The sequence below is a fragment of the Lissotriton vulgaris genome, chromosome 11 (assembly GCF_964263255.1).
Source record: "Lissotriton vulgaris chromosome 11, aLisVul1.2, whole genome shotgun sequence".
NCBI classification, from domain to species: domain Eukaryota; kingdom Metazoa; phylum Chordata; class Amphibia; order Caudata; family Salamandridae; genus Lissotriton; species Lissotriton vulgaris.
The window spans coordinates 142,320,474-142,346,880 of NC_141699.1; the positions used below are offsets into that span (position 1 = coordinate 142,320,474).

General features: G+C 45.3%; 1 protein-coding gene across 1 annotated transcript in view; it reads right to left on the minus strand.

Annotated features, from left to right (window-relative positions):
• The window catches only part of DENR (density regulated re-initiation and release factor), a 61,551-nt gene extending 35,365 nt beyond the window's left edge, over positions 1 to 26,186 (minus strand). Inside the window, exons 1-2 of the mRNA XM_086942946.1 lie at positions 25,942 to 26,186; positions 5,435 to 5,555 (exon numbers count right to left, since the gene is read on the minus strand). Of these exons, the coding sequence (XP_086799072.1) occupies positions 5,435 to 5,555 (121 nt within the window). The 5' untranslated portion in view covers positions 25,942 to 26,186. The remainder of the gene's footprint in view (positions 1 to 5,434; positions 5,556 to 25,941) is intronic.
• Positions 26,187 to 26,407: the final 221 nt, after the last annotated feature.

The following is a 26,407-nucleotide window of genomic DNA, read 5'->3' on the forward strand; positions in this document are numbered from 1 at the left end:
TACTAATCTCGAGGCTGTTACCAAGACAGGCATTCCAAACACAAGAGCACTGCAGCCACAAAGGATACAATATACTAATTCTCTCACTGCAACAGATGTAGATTACAATTTTGATTCTACATTAAAAACACAAGCATTTCTTCAGTAAGAACAAGAATATCCTCTCCTGAATGAAAAATGCCTCTAGATCAGTATGGATATATAATTTATAATGACGGATCTGCGCAGCCGGCTGTAGGAAGTAAACAGTAATACAGCGCAGCATGTGCGTTTGTGAAGGGACGTATGCGGGACAGTAAGTTCAGTTCTAGCAATGCGCATACGCAGCCTCTAGGAGATTGCACGGCACAGCTGGCAGAACTAAAAGTCCTGGTACTGGCACTAAAAAACATGGACCGAGAAGTCCCCACACTCAGAGTGTGTGATTTGTTTTACTGTGTCAAGTCATACAATGAATATCTTCACTATTGGGGCCAGAATCGGTGTAGAGATTCCAAAAGTTGCACAATAAAGCACAAATTGCTTTGGGAACCAGTGGCAGAGCTGAAAAAAAGACTTGCCACGGGCTCATGTAATTGAGTCATCAGCGTGTCGGCGTACACGTTTAAGCGAATTCACTGGCTGATGAAGCCGCCATGGTAACAATAAGAACAGCGACCTTCGCTGCAATCACTCGTTCTAGTACGAGAATAGACAGACAGTTGATGATAGCTGTGAACGCTACCTGCAACAACAGCTCAGCCTTGTCAAAATGTTTTCCCCTCAAGTTATATATGCAAAACATTACGTATGCTCAAATTCCAGGAGTGGGGGATAGAGTAATAGCAAACATGGATCGCAGATTAGGTTTAATTCTAGCTCCACACAAGGGTGTGGGTTCAGCACATGCAAGTATCGCTGCAAATATTTCATTACTGAATCAGTGTTACTGGTGGCCAGGTCTTACCAAACAGACCCAAGACTTTGTCCTTAAGTGCAACATCTGTCAGCAGATGAAGGGTTTCACCATAGCACGTCCACCACAAACCCCACTACTGATATCAGACAAACTGCTTGCATGTGTCTATTTGGACCACTGCGACCACTTACAATCTGACGGGGATTACAGGTACATACTGGTGGCAGTAGATTTGCGATCTAGATTCCTGTGGGTTTGGCTCCAGTGCTTGGCTGACACTCAAACTGTTAGAAAGGATTTGCGAGTCTTTATAGTGACATAGGCAATTGGCACATGACATTCAGACCATAGCCCTATGCTTATCTCATGGGCCTATAAAGAAGCCATGGGAAGTTTGGGAATGGTCTTGCAGTATTTCTCTCCATATCCTCTTGAGGGAAAGTCTATTGTGGAGAGGAAAAACCAGGACTTAAAGCAATCCTCAACAGCAAAGGTATTCGGCTTGGGTGGCAGTTGGGTCAATCAACTATATGGGGTCCAGAGGGCACTTAACAACATGCCAAGAAGTTTCTTAGGGGGCCGTACTCCATATGAAGTCCTGTATGGGACTAGAATGTGGTTACCCGACCTCAATGAATTCCGGACATTACAAAGCAACGTCCAAGTAAAAACCACCACCACTCGGGAAGTGAAAGCTGTTTTGGCAAGACCTGTCTGGGTCCAGAAGATTGGGGACCTGGTCAGAGAAAAGATTGTGGACAATAAAGAATTTGGTCCATCTTACAGAGCACCTGTACCGGTCCTGGCTGTCGAAGGAACAAGAACAGTACTTCTTCGGCAAGAAAGAAAAGAGATTCGTCTCGACGATTGATCTGATCAAACCACACTATGTGGCTGATACTCAATAGTAGGCGCGTGGGCTACTGGGTAGCCATCGATCTCCTCTCGCTACCATACAGGAAGTTCAGACAGAAAGATTAATAACCTCCTGGCTTCTAGATTAGACTCTACTAAGTGAAGGAGTTACCAACAATTAAATAGAACTTGTGCCTGTTGTGGCAAAGTGAGCTAAAGAACGATTATGGATTCAACCCGGATCTGAATGAATGAATGACTACATATTTGTATAGCGCATGGCTACCCGGAGGCATCCCAGCGCTTCAGTGACCCATTCATTCCGGTGGTTTAGGAAAACAGAAAGGTTTTTATCAGCTTCCTAAACCTGAGATGGTTCGCTTCCAGTCGAATGGTGTCGGGAAGCTTGTTCCAGAGCTTTGCTGCCTGTAGGGAAAAGCTCCTGCCGCCTATGCGGGTTCTCTTTATCCTAGGAATCGCCAGTAAGTTCTTATTACTAGTTCTTAGGGTTTGGGAGGTTTGGTAAGGGCAAAACATAGGTTGGATCAAGGCGGGACCAGCCTTGGTCATGGCTTTATGTAGAATGGTCATGGCCTTGAACTCAATCCTCTGTTGAACTGGCAACCAATGAAGTTGGCGCAGCGCTGGTTTGGATCTGTGACTGGGGTGAGCGTCTGAAAAGTTGACGCTCCGTCCATCATCTCAATGTATCTGCTTTGTTTGCCCTGAGCTGGCAGTGTATGCCCAGACATGGGCCCCTTGCTCCTGTGCCACTGGATTCAAGACAGCCTGGCTGATGAAGGGTGACATACCACAAAACCGGTCCCAGGATGCTTGTTTCCAGTCCAGGGAGGACTTGGCTTGGCAGTTCAGTCTGGACTGTTCCCATGAGTCACAGGGTCAAGACTGATTTGCAAATGGCTGGGTCTGGACTGGGGTGGCATGGTGAGCAAAAGAACAATGGATTCACCCAGATCCTTATGACTGGGGGTGAATGTTTGCATTGTCCAGCATTCCGTCCATCAATTATTTATTTTGCATAGGTCGCCCTAAGTGGGAAGGGTATGCCCAGACGTGGGTCCCGTGCACACTACACCACTAGATTCAAGCTAACCTGGCTGAAGAAGGGCGATGCCCTGAAACCGGTCCCAGGATGCTTGTTTCCGGTCCAGGGTGGACCTGGCGTGGCAGTTGGGCTGGACTGTTCCCACAAGGAATAGGTCAAGACTGATTTCCATATGGCTGGGCCCAAACTTGGGTGGCCTAGTGGGCAAAAGAACAATGGATTTAACCCAGATCTCTTGCCTGGGGGGAGAATGTTTGAATCATTCAGCATTCCGCCCATTATTTGTTGCAGTTACAATGTTGAAATGGAACTGCAACAAAATACAAATGAAACCGATCTCAATTCGGCCGAATACCGACATCTATGTTAATATGTCTTGAAACAAGTCATCTGCCAGTTCTACAAAACCTGCTGGGCTACCAAACATCGATCAAACTGCTTCTGGCTAATTCATTGATTTTGATACTTTTGCTGAACCAGAGTTACTGCCACCGCCTGTTTCCCACAAACAACAAATTTGTGATTTCTACCTTTGGCTAAAAAAGACCTACCTTGTTTCTCCCTGGCTACAGCTCTGGATTGCTATAGGTCTACAGTTCCTAGTACTTTGTATAGGTGTAGTGACTACCTTTATCCTGCTGCTGAACCAACATTACCTTCCAGAACACTCTGCAGTACAAAATTTGAACTTGGCCCTGAAACCGAATGAATCATCACACCTTGAACAAAGAGACCTGTCCATAGTGAACATTACAGCATTTCCAGTTCCTGAAGTAATAGTTTGGGACAGAGTTTCATAAGATGTATATGGTCCAACTGAACTTTTAAAAATACCACACGTGTTTGAAATTTCTTTAAGTGATATCATCACCTCCAGTACTTTCTCTGATGATTGGGACTTTAAAACTATAAATACTATGCCGTCTGATTTAGATTAAGAACAATCTGCTGCATTTTCGAGAATGAATTGTATGATGATACATCTGACTCTGACACCATGTATTGTTACCAACACTATGGTCATCAATTCTTGCACAAAGCTAATATCCCGTGTAACGTTTTTTCTGAACATCAATGGGAACATTGACCAACACCGCCTAAAAGTAGTTCAACAACATTTGCACAAAAGTTTGCCTATTTTTCTGGGTTTAACACTTCAGACCCGAGATATTATTATAAGCTGGCGCCTATACCTGCAAAGAAAAATATGCTCCCTAATACGGAACAGACATACTCGGATTCCTTTATTTTCCAACACTCTTTACAGGGTTTTGACTTTTGGGGGGGCAATAGACATAAAATATGTCTATGGGACTAAAGATTGGCACGTTCAGGGACCTGAGGCCTTATTTAGAGCATGCATCATACCACAGCAAATTATCTTCCTTAACGACACAGAGCAAAAGACTTCCTGTCTTTGTCTGGCTAAGATTGAGGACTTGAACACACCTCAGATTTCCTCGCTTTCAAACTTTGAGGGTTGATAAAATTATACACAACATAGTGAGGATACATTGGATGCCATATTACACAATGGTTCTTACAATTTGTCATACCCCAATTGGAAGGGATGGTTGGTTTGGCCTATCAACACAAATAGGTGTCAGTCAAGATTTTGAAGGTACACCCACTGAAAGGTTTAGTCACTTGGGGGTGGTGACATTCTACAGTGTTGGGAAGTTATGTCTGGAGTGGCTGCATATGCATGATTCAGCTGAAGGAAGATTAGGCATCTCCTGCTTCCTCTAGGATCGTGGGGTCATTTAAAAGCAGCAACAGAAGCACTTTAATGGGTATCGGTGGCTTCCTAAACCGCCTCAAGGCTTTGGACACTGTACATCATGCTCTCAATGCAACAAGACCAATATTCATACATCCAAAACTGGGCTGTTATAATCTCAGATGGAAACTCTGTTCCAAGAGGCAACTGAAAATGGTAGTTTCAGCCAAACTGCAAGCATCTGAAAAATTGAGGGCCATTTCTTATTTCAGAGAGCTATTAAAATGTGGCTATTGCGATTCCAGATCCTGAAACAGCATGCTGGTTGTTTCCACGACTACTGCTTTACCTGCAACCTGATGTGCAGGAAGAGTTGGTCCAGAGTCATAGTTCCAATATAACCCCAATCATGGGTATGTGTGGGTACCCATTTATCCCCATCTAAAAACTCTACGAAACATTTGATTTTAGTAGCACTAATGACAATTTCAGCAAGATACTTAAGCACAAAATAATTGTTTCAGCATAGGATATACAAATGACAAACACTTGTCCTGAGAAGTAACAACACAACCTATAATAATTGTGTGGTGGCTTATTAGGAAGGGCTGTAATCAAATAGCAACTGCAAGGAAGCCATGTCGAAAAATGCCCACAGTTGTACATCGTATATTAATAATTAAAATGGTAACATAATTACTGGAAGTACACTCGCAGAACTGACATGTACCGTTTTTCTCCCTATAAAATGGCATCAGCACAACTAATGGATCAGTATTTTTCTTTTTAAATAAATGGCAAAAGAAATAGAACACCCTCTCACATCCACCAAAACACTTCAGTTAATAGTCACAAAAGAAAGTAGCAAGAAATGTGTACTCTCCCCCTTACTTGCCTCCACAGTAGAGCACCCTGAGCGGATAGTCGGCAGAGTCTATCTTTGGGATCTTCAGGTCTCCTTTGCAGTCTATCGGGGTGGGATCTGCAGTCTCAGCAGCAGCCATTTCGGTGGTCATCTGATGACAAAGAAGAAGCAAGCATGTTAGCTATGAAGGACCAAAAGTTTTCAAGATAAAGAAGCCCCTAGAAATTGGTGGCTTTATCAGTGCTGGAAAAGCAGGTGGTAAAGAGGAGGAATTGAAGGAAAGCATAGGGAGGTCTCAGAGAAACATGAAACAGCAGAATCTCATCGAACTAACATTACAAAGTATAAACGTAGGCCTTTTACATCTCAATGCTGGACATTTTTCAATTTACAATTGAAATGCCCAGATAATAAGGGATAAAGAAAGGTGGAACAAACTAAAGTACACAAAACTGTTAGCAGAATTTCAAAAACAGTTCAAATTCCTGCCCAACTTTCAAGAGCCCGGTTAAAACTTAATTTCATATTTTAAAAAGTGTGAGTTTAACAGAACAAAAACATCTGAAGGATACCAATAGTAGGCGTACATCTGGGATTTATATAAATGTAGATATTTTAGGACATTCAAATAAAAGACCCAAGTAAATATGCCTAGAAATATAAGAAAACTGTACATTTTCAGCCATAAGCCTACTTCCCAGAAGTATATGCCTGTAAATGACTGCAGGTGGGTAAAAGTATGCATTTCTGTTTTTTCTCCAAATGAATTTTTTTTTTATGTAGAAATATCCCTCAGACACCACTGAAAATCCCCCTGGCACCACTGAAAATAAGAGGGTAGATGCAGGCATTTTCACATACATACTGTACTCTTACCCCAGCCTTTCTGAAGGAAGTTTGCACGTGAATTTTAGGAATTAAATGCATAGAGAAGGTCTATGAATAGACAAAAAGTTCGAAATTTGCGGTTGCACTCAAGGTTATAGGTATTCCAAACTCCCATCCCATTCCACATTTTCTCATTGATTTCCCAAATGTAGCCCCAGAAGCGTACGTTTCTGCAGATCCACACTCAACTAGACTGACTCTTTTGCACTCACAGATGTCACGTTTTATGTACCCAAGTTCATTTCAGGCACACAAAAAGGTATCTGGATCAAACCCAGTGTGCAAAAGAACAGGGTCAAATAATACAAGAGGAAACGTTTTAAGCCTTTAAAAGAAGCACCCTTTTCTGAAGAAAAAAGAACTAGGAAGTGTAGGGGGCCAAATAAAAAAGGAAATACACTTTCACAATGGTATAAACACATATGCATTGCACCCAGAGCACAAGCATAAAAATGAAGTGTCTCTCTCACACACACACACACACACACACCATCATATGCCTATCCCCCTAAACGAAAAAGAAGCAACCCCACTAATGACAACATGGGGCCACCACCCCATCAATTTCACAGGGTCCCAAAGGTTTATAGGCTGACATGTCTCAATACATTAGCTATGTGCCACTCAAAGTAATACAACGGACTAGAAGTCTGACGTGCCATAAAAACCAATAAAAACATAAAAGCCTCGAAAATTGTACTTCCCCACGCATAATCAATATCAAGAAGATTTACTGAAAGACCACCAGAGTTTGACTTCTTTACTCAACCCAAGTATTGGGAAAATGTCTTTGCCAGGTATATGGTCTCTCTCAACTTCCTGAAATTCAGTTGGTCTGGAACCTAGGAGCGGTAGCTTTTAGTGACCTGTGTTGAATACTCTCTCTGTATATTTCTTGTTCATGTACATAAAAATGAATCAAATCATTCCAATGATGAAAATTTCGGGAACGCAATGGTCCAAGTTGTCATTTGTGTACAAATATCAATCTGCGCATTTAATCGTCAATAGTTGTCCAACATGTGTTCCTGATAACAGCCTATTTTCTCAGATGTAAAACAACTCCCTCACTTCTGAAAGGTTTCTAGGGATAAGAAGCAGTCAATCACAGATCTGCTATAAGGCTTAGTGTGACTGGTGATAACTACATCCAGTTTTGGCTTATTTCCAAAGAGCAATTCACATCAAGAGACTTAGGCGTACACACTTAAAAGCAAGTCAACCTACAAGCCACAGAAGGCTAAGTGCAGACCAAAACACAGCTACTTCTGAAGCTATCCCATGAAACGATGGAATTTAGCAGCACGTGAATCACCTCTCAGGATTAGATCTGAAAGATGGGCAGACTTTGAGCACATGCAGCATTACTAATGGCAAGAGTGAGCAACAACCGGTCGTATGCCACAATCACCTCTACAAGGTTGGCAGGGCTGAGTAAGTGGCCACTCAACAACAGATTTCATAAACAATGGTAGAGCTGGCTTACATTCAGCCTTCTCAGACACGTGAGTGGATTTTAGTGGTTCTGAGTACAGTCAGTCACATTTCAGAATCACATCCAAAAGTACGGCTAGGTTTGGGCAGAATAAGTCACATGTCAGTTTAGCATTGCAAAGGGTGCTAGAGTTTGGACAGAGTATGTCGCATCACAAGTGCCCGCATAGATCCAAGTGATTCAACCCAGCGCTACTACATCAAGTGATGAAAATCATTCAAACACAATTATATAACACACATTCACTCCGAGGTCTCTCTGGGTGCAAATGAGAGATCACTAATGTATATTGTTGCCCACTCAATGGTACTAGTTTTCAAAAGTTTGAAAGGGTGACAAGATGAGTGGGCGCGCTTGGCTGTGAAAAAGTGACCATGGGATCAAAGTCACAGTGGACACATAAATCCAGAGAATCACCATCCTTTAATAAAAGGGATAATTTTAACAGAGTAAATAAATTGTTCCTAAAACATATATTTTACTGCCACTTGAAGAAAACGATGTTGAGCGAAGACTATCAGTCTAGTAGCCTTTAATTGATTTTTAAAGCCCTGGAAATAGTACATGGGGTACTGGGCCCTAATGACAATTTCAAGGGCTTTCAGTATGCCGAGAACTGTTAGCAGATGTTACTTTTTTGGAAGTGAGGGAGGGGAGCCACAAGTTTTATATAGCGCAAACTAAACCTGAAGGTACTATCAGAGTGCTTTTGTACGAGCACCAGTTGCGTTACAGACGGACACCTTAATTTTTGTTATTCACGGGGAGATTAAGTGATTTACCTAGAATCACAGGATGTGGAGTGTCCCTGCCGAGACTCGAACCCTTTAGGGCACATCCTCTCCCCCCATGGGATCTATGGCTTTGCTGCTTGCTCCCCTCTACACAACCATCACATGGGTGATGGCTGACATTACGCAAGGAATAGTATTATGGCCACTGACTTGCCTGCCGTTTTGTGCACAAGTCTCATGCTGACAATACCCAAAGCAGAATACAGGTAGGTTCTTGTACTACTAAACTGGTCTGATACAGCTGAGTGAAGTTGAGGAGAAAAGAAAAAGAGAGGTGGGATGTAAGGGGCACAGAATGATTGGAGGTGCACAAAGATCAGAGTGGAAAGGGGCAGACAGGGAGGGAAACATATGGGGAAGAAAAAGAGGAAAGCAAGAACAGGGTGACGGGAAAAGGGACTATCGGGGTACTGACAAACTGTTTGCCAAATATTGCCAAGAATGGAGTTACAATAATAATCTTACCTTTGCCAGGATTGAGAAAAGATGATACCCCAAAGGTACTTCTTTTAGGGTACTGTTTGTGGTCTCACATTGACACATTTTGACCACTCTGGTTAGTGTAGAATATACTAGATATTGGTCCTGAAGAATTGTCGTCCAATAGACAGTTGGAAAGAAACATGTTGACCTTTTGAAAGCGGTGCCCTGTGACCTTATTACAGGGCGCGCCACACTTGTTTTTAATTAGGAGAGGAGACACATTAAAATTGTTCTGATTGGACCCCTACCTCCTATTTTAACCTCACTCATATCTACACTCACTAGGCCCCTTACACGCAGTGCAGCTTTCGGCAAGGAATAACTCCGCCAAAGAGCCCCTTCATGGGTGTCAGTCGGGTATTGCAGCGCCGACCACACGAGGAGCACACCCAAATGATGAAGCATGACACCTAGCTGGCTGGGTGTGTGAGGGTTCTAATTCCGACAAGAGAAATTCCTTCCTCTTTTCACATTTGACTCGCACACACGACCTGTATTCCTGGTCAGGAACTGCATACCCTTTTTGTATTGATGTACCGCTGGGCATGTATGCTGGGCCTGTTGAAAAAAGCCCCTAGCTCCCCTTCTTTGTAGACATACTTCAGAGTGTGTAACATAACTACCAGTAAAGCTACTGCCTTTGTAAAAACTCTGGGAGAAAATGTTAAGCTGAATGGCAACACTCAAAACGACTGCCTAGAACAAAAACAAAAGACGAGGTGCTTTCAGTAATCTGGGTAGACCAGAATATGCAGGTCAAGAGTCTCAGAGAGCTAGTGATGGCAGAAAGCTTCCTGGTTACATCAGAAGAACAGAGAAGAGAGATACCAGTTTTGAAATTATTGTGACCCTTGAAGTCCATGACAGGACGAAACTCCAGACTCCTTCTCCACCAGAAACAGAGGTAGTAGTACTTCTGACCTAATTGGGTACACACTTTCTATTGCCAGCTCTGAGAAGAGCTCCAGTTTCCTTTTCCTGAGAGCTTGATCAAGGTGTTGGACTTAAATGGAAAAAATATTTAGGAGGTTCTCCAAATTGAATTTTGTACCCCTTCGGACTTATTTCAGGTACCCAACAGAAGCCAGAATTGAAGGAAATTCGGCAACCACCCTCTTTGTGGTCCCTAATCCCTCTTAACGCAAGGCAGTTAGTCATGCTTTTCATGCTGACAATAGAATATCGGAGAGGGTACTTTAGGAGAGAAAGGCTGCCCCGGTTACAACGCCTTTATCAAAAGAGCTAGACGGCACCTTTGGATGCCACTGGAAGACCAAACATTTTCTATAAACAACCCATCCTCTAACAACTGATCTCAAACGGGCTAATTACTTCATGTCTTTTGCTGATCTCAGCTAATTCTTATAATTCAGTCCCAAGGCAATTTAGAACCAGTGAAAGGCAACTACATTAAAATAACTTTTTGAGGGGTCTTCTTTCCATGCCCTCCTCCACATTTGACATTGAGCAGCTACTGAAATTCCAGATTATGCTGCACATAAGGAATCAAAAGGTATGTCCAACAAGAATCTTACTGTTCCATCATGGACAAAATGTTCACACAGTCACTGCCCTGTAGTATTGTTGTAATCGAATCTAGGCCCCTAGTGTAATTTTCCCGATTCATGCCCTTATATAGGTATACTTTATCATATCCTTATATAGGCATAGAAATCACTACCCTATTTGGTCTAAACCATACAGCCCAAATACGGCATAGCTCCTTCCACTAGGTTCCGAGAATTAACAACGATTTCTTGGGAAAACCCGCCTTCAGCAGCTAGGAACTTCCCCCTGCTTGAATATTAAGTTCTCCAAGAACCCCTGGCGTTTTCCAAGAATTTAGCCTTTGAGTGACGATATTAAGTCCAAACATGCGTCAAACTCGGCACCTTCAAAGTATAAATATGCTCAGGTTTACCCAGTCAAACACATACTGGTTTGGAGCAGACCGACTATCTACTTGCCCGACGCCCTGCAGCAGCAAGTGCCGAAGGAAGCCGACCCTCCAGCTGACGCACTGAGAAAGACGCTGTCTTTTCTCTTGCTGAGAAATCTAGCTCCAGTGTTTCCAGGCTACCCTTGAGAGTATCTGGGAAATCGAGTTCTGAGAGAGAGAGAGATACAAGACCTCCTTCATTCTAAAACCAAGGTACGGAGCTGATTAGACCTCTTAGAGAATTCTTGGAATAGATTCCTGGCAGAGAACTACTAAACTTAGGCTACTCCTCACTTACTTCCTCCCTTGTACTAGACTCAGGTTAGGTACACCGGGGTAGGCGTATTTTAGAAGCACCCGTTGAGTACTTTTAGTCATTATTTATTACTGTATGTATTTTATATGTTTTATGCACTTTATGGCTTAGAAACCATATCATGCTTTTACAGTACTACTTTATAATACTGTTCGTATTATATGCATTGTACTTTATAACCAGTATAACGATTGTAGCAGTTCATTTCCAATGCTTGAGAAAGAAGACTGTTCAATAAATACTTTTATTGGAAACGCCCGTCTCTCTATTTTTCTGCATCTCTGTTGAAACTAAGCATGCACGATTGACTGAGTAAAATAGTTATCTATTGTGTCCGCGACTCTAGAGATTTGATTTCTTATTCTTGGGGAACAAAGTTGTCATGTTTATGCGGTTGTCAGAAACTAATCCCTTCTTGTGAATTTGAGAAAGTTTCTAGTGACCTCTGAGCTAGCTGGCACTCACTATTAAGTTTAATATATTCGGTAGAGACCTAGTAGACCTCAGTCCTATGTCTAAACTACAGTATATATTATTCCAATGCACAGAGCCTATTGAGAATATAGGAACTACACTACATGGCGCCCAACGTTTGGTTAGGCGATAATTTAACGCTAGATACTAGAGTAACTCAGTCGTGCTTTTCACACAGACCCCTTTTTCCCCGTAAAATACTCCAATCAACGTCTGGAGTGGGTAAAAGGATAATATCTGCCAAAATAGAGTAGGACGAAAAATCCTATGTATTAGTTTTTGGTTTATTCACCGTTGAAGGATACAGTGTTCCAAAATATTGTGCACCCAATCTTGGTTTCCTTGAAACTTGTTCTGCAAACTTTCATTAAACAATGTCGGTTAACGGCGACAACAACGCAACCGGTGGTGCTGCAGAAAATGCAAACCAACCGGGTTTAGACATTACAGGGTTTAATGAAAACGACGATGATGCTGTAATCATCCCGGCAAATATAAGGAAAACCATAACTATAAAACGTATAGAAAATGGGGTATCATCGAGAGGTGGTAAAGTTATATTTGTAATAGAGGCACATGAATATCGGCAGACAGAGGTATTCTATTCATGGATTACTTTTCCACAAGCAAATCCAGTAACACAGGAGTTCCACTACTACAAAGCAGAGGAAGCTCCAGCGGAATACATTCCTTTCGAGGACGCTAAAATTCCACTAACTTACCAGGAGCATCAGCTCTGGTTTAATGGCGCTCTACAACATCAAAATCACATTACCAGGCTCGGTCCACTAGGTAGACCAGGAGCTACATGGCCGGTACTAGCCAGCTATACACCACATCCTGACATTAACGAAATGACAGGTCCAGAACCGTTAGCTCCGCTGAAACAGTTAATTAAAATACACAATCAATCAATCAATCATATCATTTGTAAAGCGCACTACTCACCCGTGAGGGTCTTAAGGCGCTGAGGTGGGGAATGCTGCTACTGCTCGAAAAGCCAGGTCTTGAGGAGTTTTCTGAAGGTCAGCAGGTCTTTGGTCTGCCGTAGGTGGATGGGGAGGGTGTTCCAGGTCTTTGCGGCGAGGTGGGAGAACGATCTGCCACCTGAGGTCGCTCTTTGGAAGCGGGGGACTGTAGCGAGGGTGAGGTCGGCAGAGCGGAGCTGGCGGGTGGGGGTGTATAAGCAGAGTCATCTGTTGAGGTACGCTGGTCCGGTGTTGTGGAGTGCCTTGCGTGCATGGGTGAGGAGCTTGAAGGTTATCCTCTTGTTGACCGGGAGCCAGTGCAGGTCTCTCAGGTGGGGTGTGATGTGGCTGCGGCGAGGGATGTCGAGGATCAGGCGTGCAGAGGCGTTCTGGATGCGTTGGAGCAGTCTCATGAGTTTGGACGAGGCTCCTGCGTAGAGAGCGTTTCCATAGTCCAACCTACTGCTGACAAGGGCCTGGGTGACTGTTCTTCTCGTTTCAGTGGGGATCCACTTGTAGATCCTATGGAGCATGCGGAGGGTGTTGAAGCAGGAGGAGGAAACGGCGTTGACCTGTTTAGTCATGGAGAGGGTGGAGTAGAGGATGACCCCTAGGTTGCGTGCGTGGTCGGTGGGTGTTGGAGCGGTTCCCAATGCAGTCGGCCACCAGGAGTCGTCCCAGGCCGAAGGGTTGGATCCAAGGATGAGGACCTCCGTCTTGTCTGAGTTCAGCTTCAGTCGGCTGTTCCTCATCCATTCAGCAACGGCCTTCATTCCTTCGGGAAGGTTGGTTTTGGTGGTGTGGGGGTCCTTGGTGAGGGAGAGTATCAGCTGGGTGTCATCGGCGTAGGAGAGGATGTTGAGGTCATGCCGATGGGCGACGTGGGCAAACGGTGCCATGTAGATGTTAAACAGAGTTGGGCTGAGGAATGAGCCCTGGGGTACGCCGCAGATGATCTCGGTGGCTGTGGAGCAGAAGGTGGGAAGGCGGACGCTCTGTGTTCTGCCGGAGAGGAAGGAGGTGGTCCAGTCCAGGGCCTTCTCTTGGATCCCAGCGTTGTGGAGGCGTGTTCGTAGTGTGTGGTGACAGACTGTGTCGAAGGCGGCTGACAGGTCCAGGAGGATGAGGGCCGCTGTTTCTCCGTTGTTCAGCAGGGACTTGATATCATCTGTGGCGGCGATGAGGGCAGTCTCGGTGCTGTGGTTGCTGCGGAACCCGGACTGGGAAGGGTCCAGGATGTTGTTTTCCTCGAGGTCGCGGGTCAGTTGTTCGTTGACTGTCTTCTCGATGACCTTTGCCGGGAACGGGAGCAGGGAGATGGGCCCGAAGTTCTTGAGGTCCTTGGGGTCTGCCTTGGGTTTCTTGAGTAAGGCGTTGATCTCTGCGTGCTTCCAGCTCTCCGGGAAGGTTGCCGTCTCGAAAGAGGTATTGATAACTTTCCGGAGATGGGGTGCGATGGATGTGCTGGCTTTGTTGAAGATGTGGTGTGGGCATGGATCTGACGGAGAACCGGAGTGGATGGTGTTCATGATTTTGATGGTGTCATCGTCGTTGATGTTGGTCCAGTACAGCAGGCGGTTGGGGCGGATGGTGGTCGTGGGGGCGGAGGTCTCAGTGGTTGTCGTGGCGGTCGTGGCATTGAAACTGTCGTGGATGTCTGTGATCTTGCGGTGGAAGAAGGTGGCTAGTGAGTCGCACAGGTCTTGCAAGGGTGGGATGTTGTTGGAGCTGGGGTTGGAGAGTTCCTTCACGATGTTGAAGAGCTCTTTGCTGTTGTGCGCGTTGTTGTCTAGGCGGTCTTTGAAGGAGGCCTTTTTGGCGGATCTGATGAGGTGATGGTGTCTGCGGGTGGCATTCTTGTGGGCGGCGTGGCTGTCCGGTGTTCGTTCACGGAGCCAGATCTTCTTCAGCTTTCGGCAGGTTTGCTTGGAGGCCCGGAGGTCTTCAGTGAACCAGCTGGCTTTCTTGTTGGTATGATTATTGGAGGGTTTCTTGATCGGGGCGAGGGTGTTGGCGCAGTTGTGATCCACTGTCTGAGATTGCGGGCGGCGGTGTCGGGGTCGGTATGGTCGGTGGGTGGGCTCTGGGCGAGGGTGGTGGTTAGCTGGTCTTCGGTGACTTTGCTTCAGCAGCGGTGAGGCATCTGTTGGGTGCGGTGGTGCGTTTCTTGAAGGTGAAGTGGATGCAGCGGTGGTCGGTCCAGTGGAGTTCGGTGGTATGGTTGAAGGAGACGTGGGGGCTTGCGGAGAAGATGGGGTCAAGCGTGTGACCGGCGGAGTGGGTGAGTGTTGTGACGAGTTGTCTGAGTCCGAGGTTGGCTAGGTTGTCGATCAGGGTGGTGGAGTTGGTGTCGTCCTTGTTCTCAAGGTGGAAGTTCAGGTCCCCGAGGAGGATGTAGTCCGTGGAGGCGAGGGCGTGTGTGCTGACTAAGTCGGCGATGGAGTCGCTGAACTGTGGTCGGGGTCCGGGCGGTCTGTGGATGAGGGTTCCTCTGAGGGTGGTGTTGGGGGTCGGTGTGGATCTGGAAGTGCAGGTGTTCGGCGGTGCTGAGGGTGTCATCGGTGTTGGTCGAGACTCTGAAAGTGTTCCTGTGGACGATGGCGATTCCTCCTCCTGCTCTGTTGGTGCGGTCCTTGCGGGAGATCTTGTAGCCTTCCGGGACGGCTATGGCTATGTAGGGGTGCCGAGGCGGGGTTCAGCCAGGTCTCCGTCAGGAAGGAGACATCTGGGGAGGTTGAGTCGAGTAGGTCCCTGAGTTCAACAGCCTGTTTTCGGGGGGAGCGGGTGTTGAGAAGGATGCATCTGAGGTGGTTGGGTTCTTTCCTGGTCGGCAGCGCGGTGGGGCGGATGCTTGTGAAGCTGCAGTTCCGGCAGGTGAAAGCTCCGTGGGTGCGCTTCGGGGCGGCCAGGAAGCAGGTGTGTGATCGTCCGGTGTGGAGTGCGTGGAGGGTTCTGGCATCGTAGCGGTGTCGTGCGTCGTGGCGTTCGTGGTGTCCAGGGGTCCTGGTGGTGGGAGCGCTCCAGGCACAGACGGGCTTGCCTTAGGTGCGCCAGCGGCGCGGCCGTTGCGCAGCCGCGTAGCGGCTTCTATATGAGGGGATGTGGGAGGGAGGAGCAGCTGGGAGGTGGGAGCGGGCGGCGAATGGGATTGGAGGTGGGCGGGGCCACAGCGGCGGAAAAAATGGGCGGGGGCCGCGGGAGAACTGGGCACAGGAAGGAAAAACAAGTTTAGGCAAGAAAACAAGTACAGGCACAGAGAAATAAAAACAAGTCTGGGCAAGAAAGCAAGTTAGGCACAGGGGAATAAAAACAAGTCAGGGCAAGAAAGCAAGTACAGGCACAGGGGAATAAAAACAAGTCTGGGAAAGAAAGAAAGTACAGGCACAGGGGAAAAATACAAGATTAGGCAAAAAGAATGCAGGCAGAGTCGTGCAGCAGCGTGGAGAGCGACCTGCCTGCGAGCAGGGTCATAGGTCACAGACAATTGGTTCAACATGTCATGAGGACTTTAACAGTCCAACCTGCTATAAGGATTCCACAGCACACCCCTCACCAGGGGAATACAAATAAAATACCACCACAGACTATAACATCAGTCATTGGTAAATTGCCCGCAAAAAGGGAACAAATTCCTTTCTGGTTAGCTCAAAAAATTAATCAGATAGAGGCAGTATTCCCCGATAGTACACCTTATGAGAAACACAGAATTCTGACAATCTGTTAACCAATGGGGATAGCACCACACGTGGAGGACTGTGACACTTGGGGTACAGTCTTTGCTTCAATCTACACAAAAACACATGGTGTACCGTCTATGCGGTGATACCAGACGTTCTGAGGCAGATTCAAAATGAATACAGTCCGGAACCGGCCTTAAATTTAGGTATGAAATTAATGAAAGATTTCAAACAGGTCTCAGCTATATTATTAGCTAACATTAAAGGTGAAGCAGCATCCGTGGCAATCCGCCAAAAGTTAAAAGAAACAGATATAACAGATCAACCATATGAGCTTGCTATAATTATTGAAAAATCTTATGAAGAATTAGGAAGAATTAGGAAGAGATAGTTTGGGTGGGAAACCAGTAAAACCTGAATTAACAGAAAATCCTGAAAAGGTGTTTATTAAAAAATAATCTCACTACTCCTAAAAAGAAGTGAGAAAACACTAAACAAACTCTTCTCAGTCCAGAGGAAGATCTCCCCAAAGGGGAGGTAGGTCTCCCCAACGGGAGCACTCTGAAAAAAGGTATAACCTTAGGAATATGGATAATTTGAAAAAACCTGACAGATATCAAGATAATAATACACGTCCCTCTCGATCTTTTCAGACTTCCTCGCAGAAATCGGAAAGAAGAGAACGGTCAGAACACAAGGAAGAGCGCATCAAGTCCAAAGACAAAGAACCCGTTCACCAAAGTAAAAAAGCTCAATTTCCTAAAAAGAAGGTAGCAAGCATAAAGATCAGACATGCCGAGGATCTTGAGGACACAACTCAAGAACGGGAAGTGGGCTCAAACAATGCTAGACAGCGCAGCAGAGGTCACCATAGTTCGCAGGATCCTGAAGGATCATCTGAGACAGTGAACTTGAATGAATGCATTCAGGTTGAAACTGCAGACACAAGGGTTAGTGTACCCCACAAGTTATATGAAGTAACATTCCGGATGGAGGGAGATAACTAGAAAAATAAGAGCACTCTTTTGGGAAAAGCTCTCTAAGGGCTATGACATACTTCTAGCTGAACAAGACTGGCCACCTGAATTTGTCAGGGAGTGCCCACATGGCGAAGAGATACTTATGCCGGCCTTCTCAAATCATATTCCAATTTATAAAAAATACACTTATGCCAGAAAATGGGCAGTAGCTCAGGCTCCTGCATTATATAAAAATCATGTGGGATGAGATGAGGATTCTCCTAACCAGAAAATTCAGTTAAAAAAATCAACATACTGCACAAAGGCAGTATCCAGTTAAGCAAGAAGCTAAAGAACAAGTCAGGGAGATTTTAAATCAACTTGAATACCAAGGGGTGATTGAAACATGCACCCCGTCAATGAACAATCCTTTGTTTCCTGTCTCCAAACCAGACAATTCATATCGTCTAGTATTGGATTACAGACACTTAAACTCTTGCAAAACTTTTGCAGTGCAAAATGCACACACAGTGTAGCACTGATGAATAACATCGTGTGCAAAAAATATAAAACACCATTAGATATTTCAAATGGGTTTTTCTGTCAAAACATTGCACCTGAAAGCAGGCATCTGACCGCTTTCTCAATAATGGGGACGCAGAGACAATTTTGCCGTCTCCCCCAAGGATTCAAGAATAGTCCAGGGGTATTTTCAGCCAGGGTAAGAGAGTTACTACAAATGTGCGATGATGAGGCATTATTTTAGGTCAATGACATCTATCTTACAGATGACGACTTGGACAGGCACTTGGAAAGAGTGAACACCATAATACTTGGGTTCGCTTTTGAAGGGTATAAATTCAATTTTAAGAAATCACAAATTGCCCACCTCAATGTCCTATTTCTAGGATACGAGTTATCAAGTGAAGGCAAAAGCCTGGCAGCACACTTCCTAGAGAAATGTGCACTGCTCCAAACTCCAAGAACGCTGAAAAACTTACAGTCCATTCTAGGTTTCCTGAATTTTGGAAGAACTTACATTCTAAATTACACAGAAAGGGTTAAACCTCTCTACGAACTAATCAAACCTGATTTCAAACCAACTAATTGGACACAAGGACACACAGAAATTCTGCGTTCAGTCCAAACAGACATGTTAGCAAAAACACAGTTACAGACACGCGAAAACGTGCGCAATCTTGTGATCCGAATCATCCCAGGGAGATGCAGATTCATGTACTTGACCTTTAACCTCATGCGCACTAGCGGAATTCCGCTCGTACGCTGAGATTTTTAAAAGCGCATGTTACGTGACGAGCTGGGCTCGTCATCAGCGTGCGAGGAGGCTACGCCATGACGAGCCCAGCTCGTCATCAGCGTGGAAGGGGTTAATGAAGGAGAAACAGTACCAATAGCATATAAATCACTTGTACACACAAGCTGAAATGAAGTTCACTTCTACTGAGAAAATTCTGACAGCGGTTCAAACTGCAGTAGCAAAAGAGAGAGCTCTTGCGCAGGGCAAACGCATAATGATCTTTACACCTGTACCTGCCTTAGAGGCAGTGATGAAAGCAAGCATCCCAAATGCTAAAGTTCTACATCCGAGATGAATACAATGGGTTAACTCTTGCTGCAACAGATGTTTAAGTTTTTGACCCCAGCTTGAAAACACAAGAATTTCTCCAATACGAACACGAATGTCTTCTGCCGACTAATTCTGCCTCTGGAACATTACGGATGTATAATATATACAGACGGATCAGCACAGCCCGCAATTGGGGGTAAACAAGCCTATAGTGCTGCGTGCGCGATCGTTAAAGGTCGTTGGCGCGAAGGTAAATTTAGACCTATGTTCACAAAAACGCAATCACTCTGAGACTGTACAGCTCAGCGAGCTGAACTACAGGCTTTCAAGATGGCGCTTGAAAATACCGATCGCGCATTCCCCACCCTAATAGTGTGCGATTCGTATTACTGCGTACAATCTTACAATGAATACTTGCAGAACTGGGTTCAGAATGGCTTCAAAGACGCTAAAGGTGCCACAATCAAGCATAAAATGCTTTGGGGACAAGTAGTTCTTTTACAGAAAGAACTACAAAAGACTCACGCGATTCATACACCGAGTCATCAGCGTGATGGCATTCACGTTGCAGGGAATTCATTGGCTGACGAGGCCGCGAAGGCAGCTGTGCTAACGTCTTCCGTAGCGGCAATCACTCGGTCAAAAACAAAAATAGACAGCGAAATAATGCAAGCTGTCACTGCTTCAGTCAAAGACAGTGGTAAGACACTCCTGAAAGGCTTTCCAGTAAAGTACTCATATATAACTGATGCGAATAATGTTCCTTTTGCTCGAATCCCTGGAGTGGGGGATAGGGCAATCCCGAACATAGGTTAGGACTAATTGTAGCAGCACATGAAGGGCTCGCATGTACACACACGGGAGTTTCCGCCACAGTGTCATTATTAAAACAGAGATACTGGTGACCTCGAATGAGGAAACAAACTAGAAACTATGTTCTAGAATGTGAAATCTGCCAGAAAATAAAAGTTTCTACAGTGAAACGTCCTGCACAGACGCCCCTTCTGATTTCAGATAAACCACTAGCGTGTGTTTACCTGGACCACTGTGGTCCCTTAACAAGGGATGGCAACTATAAATATATTATGGTTGCAGTGGATTCCTGCACAAGATTTATTTGGTTATGGCCCCAGCGCTCGGCTGACGCAAGAACTGTTATAAAGGATTTGCGAGTCTTTATCGGCACATACGCAATCGGCACGCTACATTCTGACCAGGGTCCTGCTTTTAGTTCTCGAGCTTACAAGGAGGCTATGGTTAGCTTGGGCGTTGCATTGCGGTATTCTAGTCCCTTCCATCCTGAGGGTAATGCGGTAGTGGAAAGAAAAAAACGTGACATAAAGCAATCCATAACAGCTAAGGTATTAGGGTCGGTTGATGGGTGGGTCAAACACTTAATAAGTGTCCAACGTAGTCTTAACAATCTGCTAAGAAATTCTCTGAGGGGAATCACTCCTTATGAGTTACTGTTTGGTACTAGAATGATAATCGAAGACCTCGATTGTCAAACTTCAGTGGTGGAACAAAAACCCTTTAATGTCAAAGATCATTTGGCTGTTTTACAGGACTTAAATGAAACAAGAAGAAGTCTGAGTAACACAACAAAAAAGCCAACAGCCACTGAAGAAAAACCACCTGTCCCAGAGAGACCGGTCTGGATTCCAAAGATTGGGGATCTAGTCAGGGAAAAGATAGCGGTGAAGAAGGAATTTGGGCCTTCTTACAGAAAAGCAGTACCTGTCTTAGCAATCCAAGGAACAAGATCAGTAGTACTACCGCCCCTTGAATTGAATTTAAAATATTTATAAAGCGCACGACTACCAAGCGGTTTCTTGGCGCTAAGGATGCAAACCCATAGTCAAGACTGGGAGTAGATCGCTAGTGTGGAAAAACTTGAGAAAAAAGGAAAGTCTTGAGAGCTTTTCGAAATTCTAAATAGTGGGAGGAGGACCTAAGGGAGAAAGGAAGAGTGTTCCAGAATACAGGGGCAAGGGTGGAGAATTTCATTCCTCCCAATTTCTTCCTCCTGAAGCGAGGAACAGTGAAAAGGAATTGGGAGGAGGAGCGCAGCCCCTTGCTGGTAAAAAGGAGAACCGAGTTGTGTCCATCGACCTGGCAAACCACAACATGTGGCCAATAATAAGTAGTAGGCCCAGTGGACTCCCAAGATGGAGCAGAAGACCAAATCTTGCTACTATCCAAGAGGTTCAGACTGAAAGACTTATAAGGTTTGATAAACCTGCAGTAAGAAAAGAAGGACTATGCAACGAAGCCATGGAACTCATACCTCTTGAGACCCAAATAACAGTTCGTCAAGAAACACCTGTCTACAATTATGCAGCCTCTGACTATACCAATAGGACAAAGGAAGAAGCAACTCCAAAGATTAATAACAATCCTGATGCAATTCCAACAATTGTCAGAACTGCCGCTGGATATTTTATCAACTTTGATACATTCTCTGAGGATCCCAGTGAACCCGAAGAAAGGCCAGCAAAGAAAAAAACAACAGAACTGTTTCATCAACTAGAAAAGATATCTAGTTTCACCATGGATTGAATTTTGGATTGGTTTGGTTGCACTTTTTCCCCTACTCTGGCTGATATTAGTTTTAAGCTTGGGACAAATGATAGAGGGAAAACACAGTACAATGGACACAGCAAGTCAGAAAATCAACTTGGTCCTAAAACCTCACAAATCATCCCATCGTGAAAAAAAAGAGACCTATCATCAGTGAACATCAAAGCCGTTCCTATACCTAGTGGTATAGCATGTGATAGAACTGATTATGACATCTATGGCCCGTTGGAGCTGCTTAAGAATCCACACCAGTTCAAGGTTTCTTTAAGTGACTTTGTATCACCCAGCACATTCTCCGATGATTGGGACTTTGAGACTATTAATAAAATGATTTCAGATTTAGAAATATCTGCAAAATTTACTGAACATGACTATTTAGAAGGGTCAAAAGTATTGTTTCAATCACTATGGTCACCACTATTTGCACAAATCTGCAAGTCCTAGGAATGTTTAACATAATCCCCTTGAAGTTGGAGGTCTAGCATATGTTGGGCAAAATCCCTGTCTTGCCCTCTTCCTTGTAACGCAGTTATTCTCCGTTCACTGATGGCCACATCCAGGGAATGCTCACTACTAGGCCGTACTCAAGAGTTCCCCTTTTGACTCTTTAGGAATTTGTCAAAGGTGTCTACGGTGCCACAGTACCATCAGCAGCGAGACGCTGGAACCCCAAAGGCACAGTTCAAGTCTCCTGCAGTATGAAATCATTCAGCAGTGCAGCAAGTGCCCTTTCCGCAGGCATTCAGAAGTCCTTATCTTGTTCGCAGAAGTCAGGCTGCTCCCAGTACAGGTGCCACTACTAAACAGGCACAGCCTCTCTCCCTCAAACAGCTATGCCAGCTTTTCCCAGCAGTCAGAGCTGCTCCCAAACCGTGAAGACGAGATAAATCTTCCTTCCCCAGAGGGGTTGGGAGGTCAGTTTGAGGATGGGATCCTCCAGCTTCGGACCAGAGCCCAGTGAGTGTGTGATGTCTCCTGCCGCATCCTTTCCTCGCCTTGAGAAGAATCATTAGGGGCAGGTCTTGGAGTGTGGGCTCAACCAATCAGTCACAGCCACAATCTTCTTTCTGGGAAACGACCAGAACTTCTGACAATGTTGATACTGGCAATGTTGGAACCTGCAGCCTCTTTTGGGACACGGGGTTGCAGTGGTACTTTCCAGTCTAGGTGCAGACTCCTTCGCCAGCCCCTCCTTACATATGAGGTCGTTGATTAAGGAAGACAAGTCTTGTTGCTCTGGCAACACTAAATTCAATTGTGGTCCCCTCTGCTATTTGGGGGTGACTGGAGCTTCCCGCACAGTGCTCATTACAAAGCTTAGGTCATATGGGCCCTTCTCCTGGGATACACGAGTCGCGGAATAGCTCCTGAACGTGGGCAATAACCTGGTCAGTGCGCAGCAGTTTCCTCACACCTCGCTCAGGGAATACTCTCAGTAGGGCTCCCCAATGGTTCCCACTCCCTTCAATTCTCTTCTCTTCCTCACAGGGCATACTGGTCTTGGCAAGCACTGGTGATCATGGCTTCCCTGGGTGATGTCCCCTCACCCAGCAGGGAAACTAGCAGGCCTTTGCACCAGTCCTGGACATAGGTACTAGTTTTGCAGATCTTCCCCATTTCACACAGCCCGTCTGGCTGCTTAGCAGATGACAAAGTTTGTGGTCTCAACCTCCCCTTCCTATAGTCCATTTCCAGACACCAAATGTTATTCCTCTATAACTCATGTCTTCAACAGGCAGACCTGGGCCTCCCAAAATGGAACCCAGGGTCTCCATGTAATGTAGCATTGTGGCACACTTGTACTCAGTGTACTTTCACAGCACACATGCTGTCCAGTACTGTTACTTCCATGCATTGTGCAATAACAGACACACAGATTCAGCCCACATTAAATTTGTGCACACTGTTCAGATGGTACCGTTCAACTTTAAAAAGATGAGTGGGCCTGTATCGCTCACTCCAGGGACACAGGGTAAAAAGTTCTTGTTCATGCATAGCGTTCACTACACAGTATGCTGCCACCACCGAACTCATGCGGTTTAACTCTTGATGAAGGTGGTAGCCTTCCACCAGTATGAGGTTAGCACTTTGGGCGCCCCTCCCGGCGCAACAGGACCACAATCCGTGAGACAGGCCTATGTCATGGTGCACATACAGTTGCCACTCAGGGCAGGGTGCATGTCTCTTGCAATGCAAAGGTATTTTCCGTCCCATCATAGGTATAGTATTTACTTCCAACAGAGCCTCTTTTCAAATTACTAGACTAACAAAGACTTTTTCCAGATGCATTACATACTCTAGTTTTCCAGATAATTTCCAACTATGTGTAGTTCAATGCCTTAAAACTTATGAAATCGTACTCAACCTGTTAGACAAGAACCTGTAGGGCAACTGTTGAGTGTGTTGAAAAAACCCTTTGGGCCCTTGGCATCTGCCGTGCTGGCCCATTGGATTAAATGGCTTTTGAGTGTGGTTGGTGCCCACTCTGTTCGAGGCCTATGGCATCAAAGTTTGTTGTATTAGGTTCTTGGTTGGAGGAAATTATGAGGGCGTCCGACTGGTCTTCCGATTCTACTTTAAACATTTTTCCTCCAAGCCTACTGCTAATGTAGCTTCTGTGGTTGTAGACAAGCTTTGAACAAGCATAACATGAGCCTTCGGTCCCGACATATTAAACATTTTCAGTCATTCGCTTCAAGAACTTTCAATTCTATTGAGGACACGGAGGTTGGTTGATGGGTAATGGGATATGCAGTTTGTGTTTTTCCTGTTTTGTCTGCTGAAAATTTGCCGTAAAGATTGAGGAGCATAATCCTTGTCTCTCTGTTCTTAATAGAACTGAAAATTATTGACGTGAATGCTTGAACTTTTTTCACTGATCACTGCTTCCCACGTGAGCCAGTCTCTACAGCAACATAATCTCACACTGTTTATGAAAAGGCAAAGTGGCCTTGAACTAAACAGGCACTTGGGACAAAATAACCCAGGCAGTAGGGCAGTTATTCACAGACACTACACAAGGAGATCAGCACTCTAAATTAACATAAGCTACGCTTGCGTCAGTCGTAAGATACTTAGGGGCAGATTTACAAGCCCCTTGCGCCTCTTTTACGCCGCCGTTGCGTCACTTTTGTGACGTAACGGTGGCGCAAAAGATGCGCCACGGTGCGGGGTATTTACAATGCGACGCATCTCCCAGATGCGTCACGTTGTAAAGCCCTGCGCCAGAAGGAGGCGTTGCATCGCAGGGGGAGGGGCGTTCTGCTGCAGGAATGCCTCCCAAAATTGGCCGAGTGAAATCTACAAGATTTCACTCAGTCACTTTTGGGCCCATGCTGCGTCAAAACCCTGCGTCTGCTTGAAGCAGGCGAAAGGATTGACGCAGCATTGTGGAGATAGAGCCCCCCAGAGCATTGCTGGAGCTGCGTTGCGCTTGCGACGCAACTCCACCAATGTGCGAAAGGATTGACGCAGCATTGTGGAGATAGAGCCCCCCAGAGCATTGCAGGAGCTGCGTTGCGCTTGCGACGCAACTCCACCAATGTGCCGATTTTACGGCACGGATGCGTGACATCTGTGCCGTTTTTGCCCCCTCGTGCGACGCATTATAAATGCGGCACATCCAGGTTGGCGGAGCTGCGGCGCACAACAACTGGCGCATCCCTGCTGATACGCATGGATGCACCAGTTATTGTAAATCTGCCCCTAAGGCTTTGGCAGATGTCGCAATGTAAAAATATCAGCAAGTTACCACCTACCATAACAGTCTCCAGTTACAGACGTGTCCTAGACTATATGGTTTTGACATTTTCCTAGCCAGGAATGGTTTCCCATACCTTTCTCAACTCACCTTCATTTGAAGGATGTGACCCTCTTATCGGTGGCATTCAATGTTCTAAAAAGCAACATGTCTCCATAGCCCTGAATATGCTCACTGTTTTCGCAAAACAGCACCATCATCCAAAAAATGCTTTTTACCCTATCTTTGCTTTAATGAGATTTACCCCCTTAAATATTTGACTTCAACCGCGTCCACGAGCCAACAGGTTGACAGTTATGGTGCTAGGATGACAGTACTAGGGTGATAACATTTCTCACTTTTGCATACCCCTACACAGTTAAAACTGGACCACGCCCAGTGGAAGCACTGGGGAGGAGGCCGTGGTGCTATTACATCTACTGCCAAACCTGGTAGCGCAGCGTGCAATGGAACAGCACTGGGTCGTCACGATATCATCTGAGGGATAATAGGAGATTGTCTCATAACAGCCCGTTCCACACTCTCTTATGACTTGACACAGAAAGATAATAACACTGGGTGATTAATACGGCATTTCTAATACTTTGCCCCATCTAAAACTATATATAGACATTACCGGTAGGCAGTGGAGGGCCTCCGCTTTCTGCAAAATGTTGTCTCAGGAACTCCAACCGGCACATGCAGGAGCCCGAGATTGAAGGCTTCTACGGAATAGCTGTCTCGTGTGGCTTCTACCAACTATCGCGACAGCTAAAGGTGCTATGATTCGGTACTTCCGGCGGGAACGGTAGGCACACGGGGCAAATGTGCTTCACTCTATTCTCGGACCACGGGCTACCGGTATCCAGACATACAGCATGGAAAAGGAAAGGAGACGAAAAACGAAAAGTATAAAACTGGGAATTCTAGTGCTAAATTGGACCGCCATCTTGAAATACCTGTACTTCACACTAATTACGAAACCTGTCGCCTGTAACTCAGTACCTTGAATGAAAATCGCTAAGAATGTTACCACAATTAGCCCAGTTTTAGCTATTTAAGAAATATTTTTCGAGTTTATGTATTTTTCTGTGAAAACTATA